A 15904-nucleotide genomic window follows, 5' to 3' on the forward strand; every position below is an offset into this window, starting at 1 on the left:
TATCAGCTGAGTTAAATGTTTATACAGTAATCATTTGAAGCAATATGAAGACAGCTGCATTCTCCGAGTATATTTTAAAATACCTTTCATCTGGTTTTAAGTGCCAAAGTCAAAAATATATCATGGGAGTCTACACTTAGGCAAAAACCTCCAACATGTGTTAACCACACTAGAAACCAAATCAGTGCACGTACCACGCAGCAAGAAGAAAATCTGTCATCCAGCAAAAACACACACAGCACCAAGCAACCGGCATGTTCACACATACAGCCGAGTAGTGGTGCCAACTCCTCAGCACGGCCAGTAGCTATTGGCTGTCTTAAAAGTTGCTAGACGCTGCAAAATGACATCATCACCTCATTTTCATAATGTTCAATTGTAATAGAAGATGTGAGATGCTGGTTTTTTTTCATATCAGAGTTACAAACCCGCCTTCTTTATAGACTTAGGATTTTAGGATTGGCCAAAGACCACTGAAGAGACTCTGACAAAGTCATTTTTAATGTGTGTGTGTGTGTGTGTGTGTGTGTGTGTGTGTGTGTGTGTGTGTGTGTGTGTGTCTGTGTGTGTGTGTGTGTGTGTGTGTGTGTGTGTGTGTGTGTGTGTGTGTCTGTGTGTGTGTGTGTGTGTGTGTGTGTGTGTGTGTGTGTGTGTGTGTGTGTGTGTGTGTGTGTGTGTGTGTGTGTGTGTGTGTGTGTGTGTGTGCGTGTGTGTTTTATGCCCAAGTCACAGTAAACATTGAACATTTTAATCATACATTTTTTTTGGATAAAATCTACATTAAAAAATCTATATGGACCAATAAAGGACTAAATGAAGAAACTGACTCAGGCACATGGACGTAGTTCAACCAGCATGAGGACCGGGGGGTGGGGGTGGGTGGGGGGGGGCTTCAGTAAGTATACAAAGAAAAAAAATCTGTATAAAACTACAGCCTACAGGCTCTTTTATCCAATGTCAGTAATGCAGAACTGTCAATACACAGGTGGCAGGAACAGCCAATCACATGTTAGCAAGTACCAGCAGACCCAATAGATGCGCTTATGGACGGTTGTAATGGGAAACAGGCTTAAACTCAAGCGGTTATTTTCCGCTTGGTCCTAGTGCTCAACCAGTGTCTGTTTAATATAGCGTGGTATTGTTTTTGGACGGTAAAATGTGCAGGGGACAAAAATTGACCTTGTAAAAAGTGGCGGGGACATGTCCCCCCTGCCTCGCCCCAAAACTACATCCATGCTCAGGCATGTATCTGTCTTACTCTTCCCACCAATAAGAGCACTAATAGCAGGTAGCTAGTTCTTGGGCTGCAGCTCCACCGAGGCTCAGATGCAGCCAAAGCAGATGTTTACCCCCAGCATCCAAACTGCAAATGAGTCATGCATGTGAATTTAAAAAAAGTCTCCAGTAACACCAAAAAGTTCCATTTTTAGTTGTTGTTTTTTTAACACAGAAAATGTTTTTATTTTATTTTTATTTATTTTTTTAGCAAAACAAAAAGCAGAAAGTTCAGTAAAGAAGTCAGCCATAACAAATCACTGCACAAGAGAAAACCCATGTAATGGACTGGGACAACACAAGGATCATAAACACCGAACAACAGAAATACAAGAGATGGATAAAGGAAGCTATAGAGATAAGGAGACATGGATGTGGGACCATGAACCGAGACGATGGGGTCTACACATTGGATTGTGCATGGAACTGCATCATCGGAGAGGGGAGAGCGGGCAGCAGAGGGCGACAACGTCCTCTGCTGCCCGCGGATAAACGGAGTAGGAAGTGATGCCACCATCGGCGTCAGCTCCTAGCATCGATATATATACTGGACAATTCATTTCCATAGACTCCAATAACAAGTTTTTGTGCCAAAATGGGAGGTGGCCACCACCGCCATTTTGACCGTGTCACAGGTTCCATCAAGCCCAGACAATTCCACTAAAGGGAAGAGAGGAGGAGCTGAGGGTGGGGCTGTAAGGCTGGGATCAACTGACGACACCCGGTCAAACTAGCTACAAGCTAACCTGAAGCTAACCCAAAGCTAACGCGGAGGTGGGAGCTAAGCTAACGGAGGTTGCAACCTAGCTACAACCGGAGTTAACTGTGCTCAACACCAGAGCTTCTGAGTCAGAGATACACCGGGCTGACCGCTGGGTAAAACCGGGTGGAACACAGAGGTCTCCGAGAGCTCCACAAGCCGGCAGCCGCACAGCAGACAGAAGCCGCGATCAGACAGAGATGCGCCGAGCTGCGGGGAGGAGACCATACCGATAGTCGGAACCCAGCTCCACCAACATGTTATATTTCAACCCATTTTCTAAAATGCAGCATTATGTTAAATGCACTGGGTTTTACCCTATTACATTTAAATTTCATGGTTAAAATCTAAGCTCAGCTCGGCATGACCTAAAATACTTAAATATAATTTTACTTACTGAAAAAAATGAAAAGGAGACTCCTTGGATGCTCTATTAGTGCAATTAATGCCACAGCAAGTCATTTTGTCCAACAATTGCACAAATAATATCCAAAAAAAGAATACACAAACGCTACAACTAATGGTCTAAGTTGAGAGACTGAAAATAGCAGAACAGTTTTCAGACTGAGGCCTTTCCCCAGAGCTAGCTCTGTGGTCATGTGGGTCGGATGCTCATTAATTATACAGAATTTTAGGTTTTTAATACACTTAAACAGAAGAGTGACAACAAAAATTCATGTCATGAGTGTAAACTAGATCATTTAAACAAAAAACATGTTTTGGTACCAGGCTGTAAACATGTTTATTTCTGCTGTGAAATTGGTATTTTTAACATGGGAGTCAATGAGGATTTGCTCGCTTCTGACACCAGCCCCCAGCGGATGAGGGTGGAACTGCAATTTATTTCATTTCCGCGTTGGCCTCACTTTCAGACCATCATTGTCGGGACTTGGTTCAGAACAACAATCAGGGATAAATCCTTGCTGCTTGACTCGTTAACGTCGGCTAACGCCTCAGCGACTAGCCTGCAGGAGGGAGAAAAGCCTTCTCTTTTCTTCACCAGTGCAAAGGAGCAGAGATTAGTCAGGAGGTGTGCTTTGCATAACCCATTATATAGAGAAGTCTCTGGAAGCTGTCATCACAGCAGGCAAAAAAGTCTAAGAAGGAGATTGGGAGGTGGCTTTAAGTAGCTGAGAATGACTCAGAAATAAAAACACAACATTGTTGTCAAGCGTTGTCTGTGTGTGTGTGTGTGTGTGCTGGAAGTGTGGAACAACACAGCTGTCTGAGACGGTAAACGTTAGGAGAAATAACAAATCTTGTGCTTCCCGGCGTCTAAGGGGTTTTCCACTCAGTGGAGAATTAATAATAAAGTAAATAAAGTAGTTTGGAAAAACAAAAGGACGGATGGCTTAATGGCCGGCCATCCTAGAGCAGCACTGATTTCTAAAGCTGTAGCAGTTCAAATGCTGGTGGAAATACGTGTATTTATGTTCTGGAGCCTGTTTTCCATGTTTTAGGAGAAACACAAACAAACAGAAGCCATCAGGAACAACTACGGAGGTGCAGCTAAGGGGCAAAGGCTTTCTCAGGATGTAGCGCTCATGCAGCGTTATTTTATAAACCTTTACGATGTGGTTCATTTTTTTATGACACAGTTATTTTATTAGAAGTATGTTATTTACCCTGGGTCACGAGCAGCAATAACATCTTCATGTTTTTACTGGAATAACCGCGTAATGCCAAACCGAGTAGATGGTGTTTGATCGATTGTGTTGAATTTCTGGAAACTGTAGCTGTTCGACGATGGCAGCACAACGCTCTGGAAGAGGGCTCAGTTGGACGAGCCGTCATTCAGCTCCACATCCAAGATGGATTGCTGCCGTCTTAAATCATCTCTTGTGAGCTGGCGTGTAGCTCATCAGTTTCGTCTAACATAAAAGTCATTTAGGCCGTCAGAGAAGATATCCACAACGGGTGAGGCAGTAATTACTTCTCGTTTTTACAAACACTTCAGAATAACTAGAAAATCCCGCTTAAGAGCAGGCAAGTTCAGACTGTGCAGAGCGGTGAGGTTTCTGCTTGACATGCATTAAGCTGTTTTAGCCTGACTCTTAAACCTCTTTAAGCTGTCCGGGACTCGCAGCGCAGCTCCAGGTCTGCCAGAGACGAGCTGACATCAAACTCTGGTGTGAGGACGTCTGAAAATGTGGAAATCGGCGTAAGAGGAATTGTTTATAGCAGCCACTCCTCTGAGGAAAGCAACGCCAAAAGGAAAAACGAGGCCTATTACACTCTAAAAACCTCAACTACAGTTTTGTCATTATAACACATATTTCTAAGTTAACTGAGCATTTTTTTTCTAAAATAGTTTAACTGAATTAAAATGTTAAGTTCACAAATTAGTTGTCCATTTAAACTCAATTTTTCAGTTGAGACAACTTTAGGTAATGAGTGGTGCATCCAGAGAAGCAACTAAGGGCCCCACACATGGTAAACTTTGTTGAAGTATTGGAAATCATGTAATTTATCCATGAGAATACAATGAATACTTACATTTATATCTTTGCATTCGTATATATTTGTGTTTTTATGTGTTTGTAAACATTTTAGTTTAACATGCCAATCTGGTGCCATTAATGTTAAACTGACTGTGTAAAGTAATCTAATAAACATTAATTCATCTTAAAAAAAAGTCATGTTTCAAACATTGGCAGAAATTTGTTTTTAATATATCTTAGTAACATTAACTAAAGTACTTCAAAGTTTTTGAAAGTTTTTGTAACTTACACTCATACCAATTTTTAACTTCTTACTTTTAAAAAATAAAGCATAAATGTATTTTAATGATAAATGTGTTATTTCTTAGAGTTAAACTTTGTATAATTTTACTCATTTTCTTAATGATGTGAATCTGCACCTAAAATAATTATCTTCTCACAAAACGCTCTCAAAACATTTGATTTTTGTATAGCTTTATGTGTATTTGTATAATTAATCCCCCTAATGATTGTTAACATAAATGTATTCCACTGAATTGCATATTTTGTTTGTTTTAACGTTGTTTAATCTATTCGTACTTTGTTACATTATGGTTTTGAAATAAATCAATAAAAAACAACGGAAACAGTTTCGTTTTAGAGAGAAACGAAATGCGATTCAGACGCCCGATCGATAGGTGGCAGACAGTTCGAGAAATTCAAGAATTTAGAGACAGTCGTCATTTCCGGAAGCCGGGTTAGCGCGGTACTGAGCCGGAGCGGAATTTGGACGAGACGCACAGCACCGTTGGTCTGAACGTTCTGTATGTATGCTGTTTGATCAGGTAAGCCTCTTTATGATATAAACGTTATTTTGCTGGTTGCCGCTCAAATGCCTTAAGTATTTAAACACATTGGTATATTGATAGAATTGGACTTTCGTACTGGTCGAGGTCAAGCTAGCAAAGGCTAATTCTTGTGTAAGTGAAAGTGTGTGCTTGCTCTGGCATTCTACCATCTAAGTCTACTCTATTTTTTTTTGACTGGGAAATGCTTTTATTTGATTTATTTAGTCCCCAGCGTCCAACTTCATTGGTATTTATCCTCATATCTTTCGTTTTATGTCGCCATCTGTCGAGATTAACCGTTGTGCGCGCTCATTTTCCCTAATGGATGGCGCCACACGTTTTTTGTGGAACACGGACATAAAAGTGTCTAGAGCCCTTTTCAGATAGACATTCTGGAACATTTGTGGACAATTCAATCGGGTTTTTAAGAGGAACTGTGTTTTCAGACACGCCACTTTTGTACCGGAACTTGTCCTTTCGGCTGCGTTCACACAGCAGGGAAAAGTTCCAGATGTCTGACGGCGGCGGGGGGTGGGGGTGGGGGGGAGAGAGAATCGGACTCATGTTAAGAATCTATAGCGCCTCTCAAGATAAAAATCACAAGGCGCTTAAGCATAATTCTGCGCACGAAGACGCATAAGAGACCTGGATGATGAAGCTCAATGGTTAAAGGAATCACTGAAGCGGTGTGAAGCGCTCCGTCGCGCGTCTAGACGGTATCGTTTGTCAGAATCATCAGTATTCTTGTTCATTCTTCAGCCAAGGTGTCTTTCTTGTGCAGAAAACTCATGTCATGGTACATTGAACATTGCAGATGCTATGAAGTATCTGAAACAACTGACATTGAAATTCTTGAGGAAGAAGATCTTAATGATATCCATCCTCTTACGTCTTATGTTATTCAGGGGAAAGCTGTTGTCTCCCTGAAGAAGTTCCTCCTCCACCTTTAAGGTAATAATAATAATAGGGAACAAAAATGTAGTAATTGATTGTTTGAGACAGTGAAATGGTGAAATGCTAATTGACTTATATTTGTTTAATGGCTTTCAGAGAAATTCACTTGTGCACACATTACCCACGAAATGTTATATTGTTTGTATTAAAGCAGAGTTACATGACCAGTTGTCGTCTATTGAGCATAACTCTTTACTGGTACTCCTCTTGCAAACCTTCATGAATTTTTTGTGACGTATTTTGTTATAATTTACTTTTTTTTTCTTCTTTTTTTTGCGTTGCAGATCATGCTGTTTCGTGTCATTGTGTCACCAGACAACATCAGAAGGGTGGATATTTCGGAGAGCCTGTGTTCAGTAGAACATTTAAAGAACATTCTTCAAGAATGCCTTGAACTTGCAGGTGATATTTTGATTCAGTTTGAGGATCCTGATTTTGGGAATGAACTGTGCAATTTAACAGACATTAAAGAACTTCCTAAAGACAAAGCAGTACTGAAGATTTTGTATCAAGGAGCAATCCAACAAAGAGATGAATCTGCATCCTCAATTTCTTCCACGCCATCTTTAAATGACTTAGCTCCATCAACCAGCAGAAGTCGGAGTTCAACCCTACATCTTACACAGCGAGACAGTGGAATGGAAAATACTTTTTCCATGAGGAGGAAGGAAATAGTGGGAAAACAACCCTTTGTCTCTGATGTGATGAATCGATGGCTTGCGCTGTTCTTTGAAGAACAGGTTTGCATTTTCCAATGTGTTGTATTTGATATTTTGAAGGAGCACTATGTAAGAATTCTACTGTCTAATAATCACAAAACAGTTTAGTGCCTTAATCATGGTGGAAACAGATTTCCTTTAAAGCCAGCTGGAAGGTTGTCAGACCTTTTCTTTCAAAACAAAAAGGGAGATGTAGTAAATATTTAGTAGAAGTTTGTAATGTTGCTGTGCCTCTGCAGCGTTAGCTCGCCAGAACAGACATTTGTAATTTAGTACAGTCAAAAGCTACAAAGTTTTTTTTTTAACAAAAGCAAGGAGTGACCCAGAAGCAGGCTAGAGGCTAACGTTGAGGTAACAATGCTAATAGTGTATAATAAGCAACTGTTATGCTCTAAAAATATTTCAAGCTACTTTTTAAATGACAGACAACTGGATATTACAGTGAAATGTGTGTGAAATTAATCAGTTAATCAGTCAAAGTTTATTAGCGCACTGAGTCCAGAGTAAAAACAAAAATAATTCAATTATGGCATTTTACTTCCTTTAATGAGTCATTCATTAAAGCCAGCTAACAGCAAGAAGAAGGAAAAACAACACTTTAATGCTGGATAAATATTACAGTAAATGCTCTACACCGTAAAACACCCAAGCGTGGTAACACCTGATATAATAATGTACGTCTATTATTTAAAATCTGGTGCTGATTTGTAACAGCCATGAAATTCAGAACAACAATGAGATAGTTAAAAATTTGCTTAGAAAAAAGTCGTGCAGTAACCACATTTTACCACTAGATGTTTGTCTTATGCTATTCTTACATAATGCACCTTTAATTGTGTTTTCTGTTTAAGTGCAAAAATTGTGGTACATTTAGCATATTTTATGTGATAATGATTTAATGAGCACTATTACCTCAAAGATATGTGCTGAGTTTTTTCGAGTTACCCGGGTGGAGCTGATGAAGACCTTCTTGTCATCTCTGGATGAACACTCTGCACAACTCATAAAGCTGTACAGATCGCGCTCTGGAAAACTTGACAAGGAGCTCAAGAACCTTCTAGATATATTTGATGAGAAGGTAAAGATGTCTATGAACTGTTATTTCTGATAAACATACTGTTTACTAACTGAGATTTTTCTAATTACTAATTTAATTTTCTCATGTAACTGTCTTTCAGACGACCGATGTGCTTGAATACAGAAAGTCTACAGCTCTTCGAGGTCTGCCTCTATATTTGAAGGAACAGTCTGATGGGTTTCTAAAAACGTGTCTGGTAAGGTATAGTGCTATTGCTGTTTAGATATCCTTAAGAAAAGTCTAAGTCACTGTCTTGTCTCAATGTTCATGACCATTTACATTAGGAGATTCTCACTGAAGTCATCAAAACTATAAATGAACACATGTGGAGTTATGTACTTAACCAAAAAAGTGCAAAAACTAAAAAAACATGTTTTATAATTTATTTTCTTTAAAATAGCCATCCTTTGCTCTGATTACTGCTTGGCAAACTCTTGGCATTCTCTTGATGAGCTTCAAGAGGTAGTCCTTCAACACAGTTGGAAAACCATTTCAGCAATGGGTCATCTTTTCAGGTTTCTTTGTTTTCCTCCACAGCACCTAGATTACCACATAGTGCACCAGTAAAATGTGTTCAGACTGCAGTGCACACATTTAACGAAGCTTCGAATAAGTAAATAAATAATCAAGGAATTTAACGAAAGGAATCATTTGAAGATTCGTTTCAGCCCTATTCTTGGCATCAAAATGTGTCTTTAAAATTCACTGACATCATATGTGAAATCCATGGCACAAAACAAGCGGCATTAGAAAAAGCATTTTTAGTCCTGTTGACTTGCATTCATTTTTTCATTCTTCTGGTGAGCCATGATGTGTAAATGACTTAAGCCTAATTTATACTTTTTCATCTGCGTCGGGACAGATGCATGCAATGCCATTATGCGTCCTTTTGAGGGCTCTCCAGCTCACAAGGACAAAGTTGAGCACTGTTTTTCTAAACATCCGTCTGACAAGACAGAACGCAAGCTTGTGATTGGTCAGGTCACCACTGTCGTCATTAGCACCGTCATTATCCCCTCAAAAACAAAAAGAGAGCCTAACATATCTAGCTTGAAAAATACCTCATGGTAAAACTCTGCAAATATGAATGTTTTATACACCTGTGACTGGAGGAGTGAAAATATGTGCAGCAAGCGTTTGATTTGTGAACGGAAACAATGGGAAATGTGAGTATAGAGGTGGAGGAGAATAAGACCCAAATTTGTCTGTGTTAAAAAGTCTCAGAAATACAAAAAACACAATAGTAACTGCACTACTTTGGGCCGGATACATCACAGGATACCACAGAACAGTGCTAAGCCCTCTGTTGTCTTGGCGAGGAATAGCTTTGCAACATTCCCTAGGAGAGGGAGAAGTTTAGGGGCAAAATATCTCTGTCCGTGCGTGCGTGTCTCTTTCTCGTGGAGCTGAGTATAAACCAGGCGTTCGGCTCTCAATGGCTTGTCTATATTGCACACACGCACACACACCACCCATTGTTTGGTTGTTTTCTGAACACATCATAATAAAGATTTGCTTTTACCTTTTTTGCTGACAAGTTTTAGCTAACACTATAGCCTTCCTCTGACTGGTGTCACTTCCTTAATTTATCTGAGGGCAGCGGAGGATGATGTTGCCCTCTGCTGCCCACACCCTCCTTGCTAATGCCAATTGGGGCTTGCATATTAGCATGGGCTCCATCCCTCTCCACTATACCCAGCCTGGCCGAGTTGATTACACACACATCCTTCGGAAGGCGTACATTACTGAGCATATAGATGGTCTCCGAAATTTGTGCGGAAATATCAGCAATCCATTAGCCTGGCCTGCCATACTCATCCTCTGTTTAATTCTGCACAGAGAAAGAGTTTGGTAACTCACAGGCAGAGAGGCACATGAGGGGCGGGACTAGGCAGCTCAAAAATAACCAATCAGAAAAAAGATATAAATGCCAACTGTACTGTGCGACGCTGTAATTTTTTAGCTGTAGTAAAAATAAAAAATTAAAGGCATCTGACAACGGCGTAAACATCTTTTAAATTTTTTTTTTTTTTTTTTTTTTTTTTTTTTTTTTAGAAGAAATGCTTTCAGCGCTTCTACTTGTGGTTTTAAAGACATTCAAGTCATTTAGAACAGAGGAAAGAGCTGCCGGTATGAGAAACTGCGCGTCGCTATGTGTGATGTAGGGATGGGTACAGAATTCGGTACTTTTTAAGGCACCGACCGAATTCCACAGTACCGACCGAGCACCGATTCACTTAATTTGAAACGGTGCCTCGTTTCGGTACCCATCCTTCACAACGAGAACTTGCCTAGACAGCAATAGAGGGTGACTTTGTCCTTCGCTGCCAACCCAAAGCCAAACAAAAAAGTTATGAATCTTTCCAAATCTCCCTCTTTTATATACTACGTGCAGAATTTCATGACAGAAATCTGCCTGATTTATTTTGTGGAATGTTTAGTTTTTTATTTTTAGGTATTTTTATCCAAAAATAATGGTTGATGTTCCTTTATTTTAAAATTAAAAGAAATTAATGTCTTTTTTTTTCCCTATTTCTTTGTTTTTCTGTAGGATACTGACCCAGTGGATGTGGCTGTCCAAGGCATGGAACTTGGTATTCTCACGGTTGTCGAAGATGATGTTGGAACAGTTAACTCATTTCCAACAACAAGAAGCATCGCCCTGATTATTGAGGAGCAGATTGTCCTTGATGACATCAGCAGTTTCCCAACTGCATTTGCACTTCTCTTCGGCCTCATATATGCTCTTAACCTGGACTATCCTAAGAACTTGAGGTACACTTTTGAGGCCACTCAAAAGGGTTTCCTCAGTCTGGGAACCGACTGCTCAGCCAGAGTCCAGGCCCTAAAGAATAGTTTGCTGAAATAAAGATGGTGTTTTCTCCTACTCTGGTGAGTGCTGAGAAGGTAAGAGACGGCAAGTTGTTCTTCAATGTTAAGCGTTGCTAAAGCATTGTTTAGAATGTTTTCATATAAAAATATAATGAATGTTGAAATGGCTTGTTCAGGGGTGGTTATTTGTATATAATAAGTGTTCTCTCCTCTACGAGTTTCTTAATCTCCACCAGCCATACAGATTCTAAAGACTGGCAGGTGCCAAGCAGTCTTTTATTATTATTATTATTATTTTTTGTGTAAGTTGTTTAACAAATGTTAAATGTTTCAAAAGCAGTATTTTAAATGCTTTTAAATGAAGATTTTCTGAATGTTAAAATGGCTTCTTCAGGGATTACTGTTGTGCAGAATTGTACATCTTTTTCTAATACTTTTTTACATGCCAAAGTTATCCAAAACAATATTACAAGGTAGCCACTATACTGAGCTCTACAGAAGTTTATAACACTGTTATCAATTATTTTTCTTTGTACTTCAGAGTACAATATCCAGGATGAGATGAATATTTTTCAGTGTCATTGTTGTGGCATATTTTCATTTATGGTAAGGATATATATATATATATATATATATATATATATATTACTTCCATGAAGTGCCTTTCATGTGCATTAGTTTTATTTTTTCTGTAATCTCTTATGGAATTTTATTTTCCATTTTTTTTATTTTATTACATTGTCCACAGAGGAAATTAACTACCATTGGAAGATTGATAAAAAGAATAACTTTAATTTTGATGTTGCAATGTTACAAATAAATGTTTCCCTATACACAAGATGCTTTTGATGTGGTATGTTACTTCCAACTTTCTATTTAAAGAATGGGCAGTTGAATAAACTTAAAAGGTAAGGCAGTCGAGTAAACTTAGAAAAGTAAGGCAACCAGCTGCACAGCTTTTTTGAGTAGACTCAACAAAGGGTTTTTTGTTGTGTGAACAAGAACTAAATTGTTAATTGAACTGTCATTCTGAAGTTGAACAAATTTAAAATTGCTCTTCAGCTCTACTTCTGTTTTTAAGTTGAAGCAACCCATGTTTTTAGTTAAAAGTACTGAAGAAAAAGTTGAGACAACATGTTTACATATGTTGTCTCAACTTACTTGAATGAGTATATATGAGTTGAAGCCTTAAGTTTGACCAATTTAAAACTTTATGTCAAATGTACTCATACAAGTAAGTTAAGGCAACAAATGTAAACATGTTGTCTCAACTTTTTCTTCAGTACATTTAACTAAAAAACATGGGTTGCTTCAACTTAAAAACGAAAGGAAAGCTGAAGAGCAATTTTAAATTTGTTTAACTTAAGATTGATAGTTCAGTTTACAGTTTAGTTCTTGTTCACACAACAAAAAAAACCTTTGTTGAGTCTACTCAAAAAAGCTGTGCAGCTGGTTGCCTTACTTTTTTAAGTTCGTTCAACTTTTTTTTTTTTAGAGTGTAGCAAAGCTGGGAAATTTGCTTTTTACTAGCAGTGTGTGTGTGTGTGTGTGTGTGTGTGTGTGTGTGTGTGTGTGTGTGTGTGTGTGTGTGTGTGTGTGTGTGTGGGTGGGTGTGTGTTAGAGTAGAGACCACAGTGATGGGTGGTCTGAGGATCTCCCTTAAGTCTGACTGGATTTATCAGTGTCCAGGCCAGCTAAAGCAATCCCTCACACAACCGCAAACACACACACACACACACACACACACACACACACACACACACACACACACACACACACACACATACACATACACACACACACACACACACACACATTTTTACACGTGTGTTTAGGTCTGATGGAATCTGAGCTGAGAACTCTCCTCATCTCCTTTTATAAAGCTCTCAAAACCCCATCTCACCACGCCGTCTTTTCTACAGCGCGTCCCCCTTTGCCCCGTCACCCTGAAGCTCTTCGTCATGATTTTTTCTGACTCTCCCTCCGTCCTCTATCTCTTTCTCCCACTCTCCTTGGCGTTCTCTCGGCAGGCCGCCTTTCAGACAGAGAGGGGCTTGTCAGGTGCCAAATCCCGAGCTGTGAGATCAAAGGCAGACAAAGAGACTGGTGACTTACTGTTCTATTCTGGAAAGGTGAAAAAATGGAATTCCTCATAGACTGGGACATCACATTCTCCCCCCCATTCTCTCCCCGCAGCTCTTTCTCTCACCCAATCCTCTTGTCCGGCTTTAGACTTTTTTTTCCCTCCTTTTGTCCGTCTCCCCTCTGCCCATCCCCGTTGTTTCCGAACTAAAGCGCGCTCAGAGGGGAAGGGGTGGCGGTGTAGGGAGGGGGGGAGGTTTAATGAATAGTTTTGTAGATGCGGTGAGGATTCTGCTGGCTGAATTGGGACAAACAGGAACTCTGCACCATTAACACAGCCATTAGCAAATATCCACCAAAGTAATGATACAATGATAGCAACCCACACACATGCCAAGTGAAGTTTTCTCCTGAGTGGCAACAACCCACACACCAGGAACACATGCTTCCAACATTACATCCAAATTAAGCCACATCCACCCGCACGCCCACATGCTGCAGCCCACCTCGCGTGACCAGCATGCAGAAGCAGAAGCTTTACTGAAGCCTACGCAACTAAGCGCTCAATACACCGGGGGATTGAAACGATGAGATCTGACTTTAACCACAACGGCCACCTAAAAGCTCTGGGAATGTAACACCCAGCACTAGACACACAATAGCTAAGCCTGCCCAGACAGAACAACCGCCTCTCCCGTCATCAGAAAAGGAGAATTAAGTTCAGTCCGCGGCACTTCTCGTCTTTCATGGCTTCATTTTATCTTCTTTAAGTGATGAAAACTCAGGCCGTCTTCTTTTAGTCAAAACAGACAGCGAGCGCTCTTCAGAAGAGCAGTCAGAGGAATCCTCACAAAGCAGCTCTTTCAAAAACCGAGCGATCGTCTTTCAGGCCCCGGGGGCAAGGAGAGCCCCTCCACTCATGCAGCCAGACGGCCATCCTCGTCTCCTTTCCACCTGTAAAGTCTGGTTATAACGGTGGGACCAGAAACATGCCCGTGTGTTTACACGCCTGATGTAGTCACCAGCTGCACGTATCCAGCGAGCCACGCCACACAGGCAGCAATACAGCCAGTGAAAGAGCGTCTGCATTAGCTCACCTAAGAGTTTGCTGAATAAGCAGCCAACGACTAGCTGCTGGCTGTTAGCATCTGTCACAGAGACAGCAGGAGAGTGGAGCAGGTTAACTCATTAATTCCGTCACACAGCGCCATTAATTACTCCCTGGCCCTGACGGCGACGCAGAGCCACACGGCCAGCCAAACACATCAGCGTGATGGATGAGGGACACACGGCCACCGAAACTGATCACCGTGATTGATGATGTACACTCAACACACATCTTGACCTTGACCTGGCTGGGTGGAAAGGGTTCCACGTCGGTTGTATCATCCTTTAACATGCAAATCCAGAAGTCGGGTGGTCACATCTGGGTTGACATCCTGGCCGGTGGTAATGAAGGGTTTAAACAAAAGCCATTGAGGCTGACAACATTAATACCCCAAAAGCCAGACCTGACGACGGTCTCAGCCGCTCTGCAGCTCGTGGTGGCCAAAGCCGGAGGGACAGGAGCTGGCAGCAGGTAGTCAGTAAAACGTCGGATGATTTATGACTGTAAATTAGCACCAATCCATCAAATGAGACCCAGCCGAAAGCAGGGCTCGTTAAAGCGTCTGTAACACACGGGATGATGAGAAAACAAGGCATGGAAATTATAATCAAGCAGAACTCCCAGAACTGAAGTGGGAGAGCACTTCCCTTGTGCTGGTTTCTTGGTTATTAACGCAAAACTAAACATTAAATAAAGGAGTATTTCTGACTGTATGAGGTGCATTAGTTTACAATAACAACCATATCGTCAGCCTGCAGAGTCGGTTTGGTGCACAGCACCTATGATTCCTGATGGGTGTATGGTTCACAGACGTGACTGATGTCAAGCAGCACCCTCCTTTAAATCTGCTGTTCTAACTCAGTCAGCCTGGCAGGCATCACCAGCCTCACGTCAACGCTCTCACCCGAGTTAGCAAGAGGCTCACCGAAACGTCGTCAGCAGGATGCTGTGTTTCTAAAATGCAGCGGTGCAGATCGGCACATTTTCATGGCTGGAAGAGCCAATAACCGTTATCAATACCAGAACTTCTAGTATGCAATCTGCTTCAATAAGGAGCATGTTCACGAGTCCTATGGTGTTGCTGCTTAAACTCCAAAAATAAAAGACTTCCTGTCCACCAGGGTTGGTTCGTTCTAAGGGACACGTAGGCTCTAACTTCCTCCTTAAGTCTTGCAGCTAGGCCTTAAGATGGAATATGTGCACAATGGTTATATCGCAGGAATCTAAAGTAGTCCACCCAGCCACTTAAAAAAATGAGAAGCAAGGTTGTGAAGGTGAATGTAAGGAAGCAGATCAAACAGCAAAGAAAGGTATGTGGGGAACGCCCATATAATGAGGGCAAAGCGCACAAAACGAAAAGAAAGCTTCTACTTCAAATAAACAATAAAAGAGAAGAAAAAGACGGATAACACACACGGCACAGGACACACAACTGGGAAAAATAACTGGGAAATCATGTTTAACTTGGCCACTCAGTGTCGGTTTTGCAACCATGCCCTGACCAAAATGTGGCACAGCTCAACAGCTTGGCGTCATGTCAACAGGCTGAAGACCTTTTTTGACCTAGGAGGGACACCGTAGGTAGAAATGACTGTGCTATCATGCAAACAAAACAAACCTCTGCACACCTGCACACACTCAGGTATGAATGCAAAGCCCTTCAAACGCCCTCTGGGCTGCAGATGCACTTTGCAGCATCATCCATGCATGCAAATACACAAAAACACAGACAACAAGCTTGGGGGGGGCTGGTTAGCAAAAGGAAACCGCTTTCCTCAAGGCCTTCAGAGTCTCACTTTTAGACGTGTGCCTGTGTTTGGCATCCTCA

General features: G+C 41.0%; 2 protein-coding genes across 2 annotated transcripts in view; one reads left to right on the forward strand and one right to left on the reverse strand.

Annotated features, from left to right (window-relative positions):
* Positions 1-15904, reverse strand: part of epha4l (eph receptor A4, like) — a 100790-nt gene that overhangs the window by 53635 nt on the left and 31251 nt on the right. The gene's annotated exons all lie outside the window — the stretch shown is intronic.
* LOC139062467 (uncharacterized) lies at positions 6530-8315 on the forward strand. The gene is made up of 2 exons (XM_070543358.1): positions 6530-6997; positions 7896-8315. Exons 1-2 carry the CDS (start codon positions 6545-6547, stop codon positions 8082-8084), a joined length of 642 nt encoding a protein of 213 aa, XP_070399459.1. The 5' UTR covers positions 6530-6544; the 3' UTR covers positions 8085-8315.

This window comes from Nothobranchius furzeri, chromosome 13 (genome assembly GCF_043380555.1).
Source record: "Nothobranchius furzeri strain GRZ-AD chromosome 13, NfurGRZ-RIMD1, whole genome shotgun sequence".
NCBI classification, from domain to species: domain Eukaryota; kingdom Metazoa; phylum Chordata; class Actinopteri; order Cyprinodontiformes; family Nothobranchiidae; genus Nothobranchius; species Nothobranchius furzeri.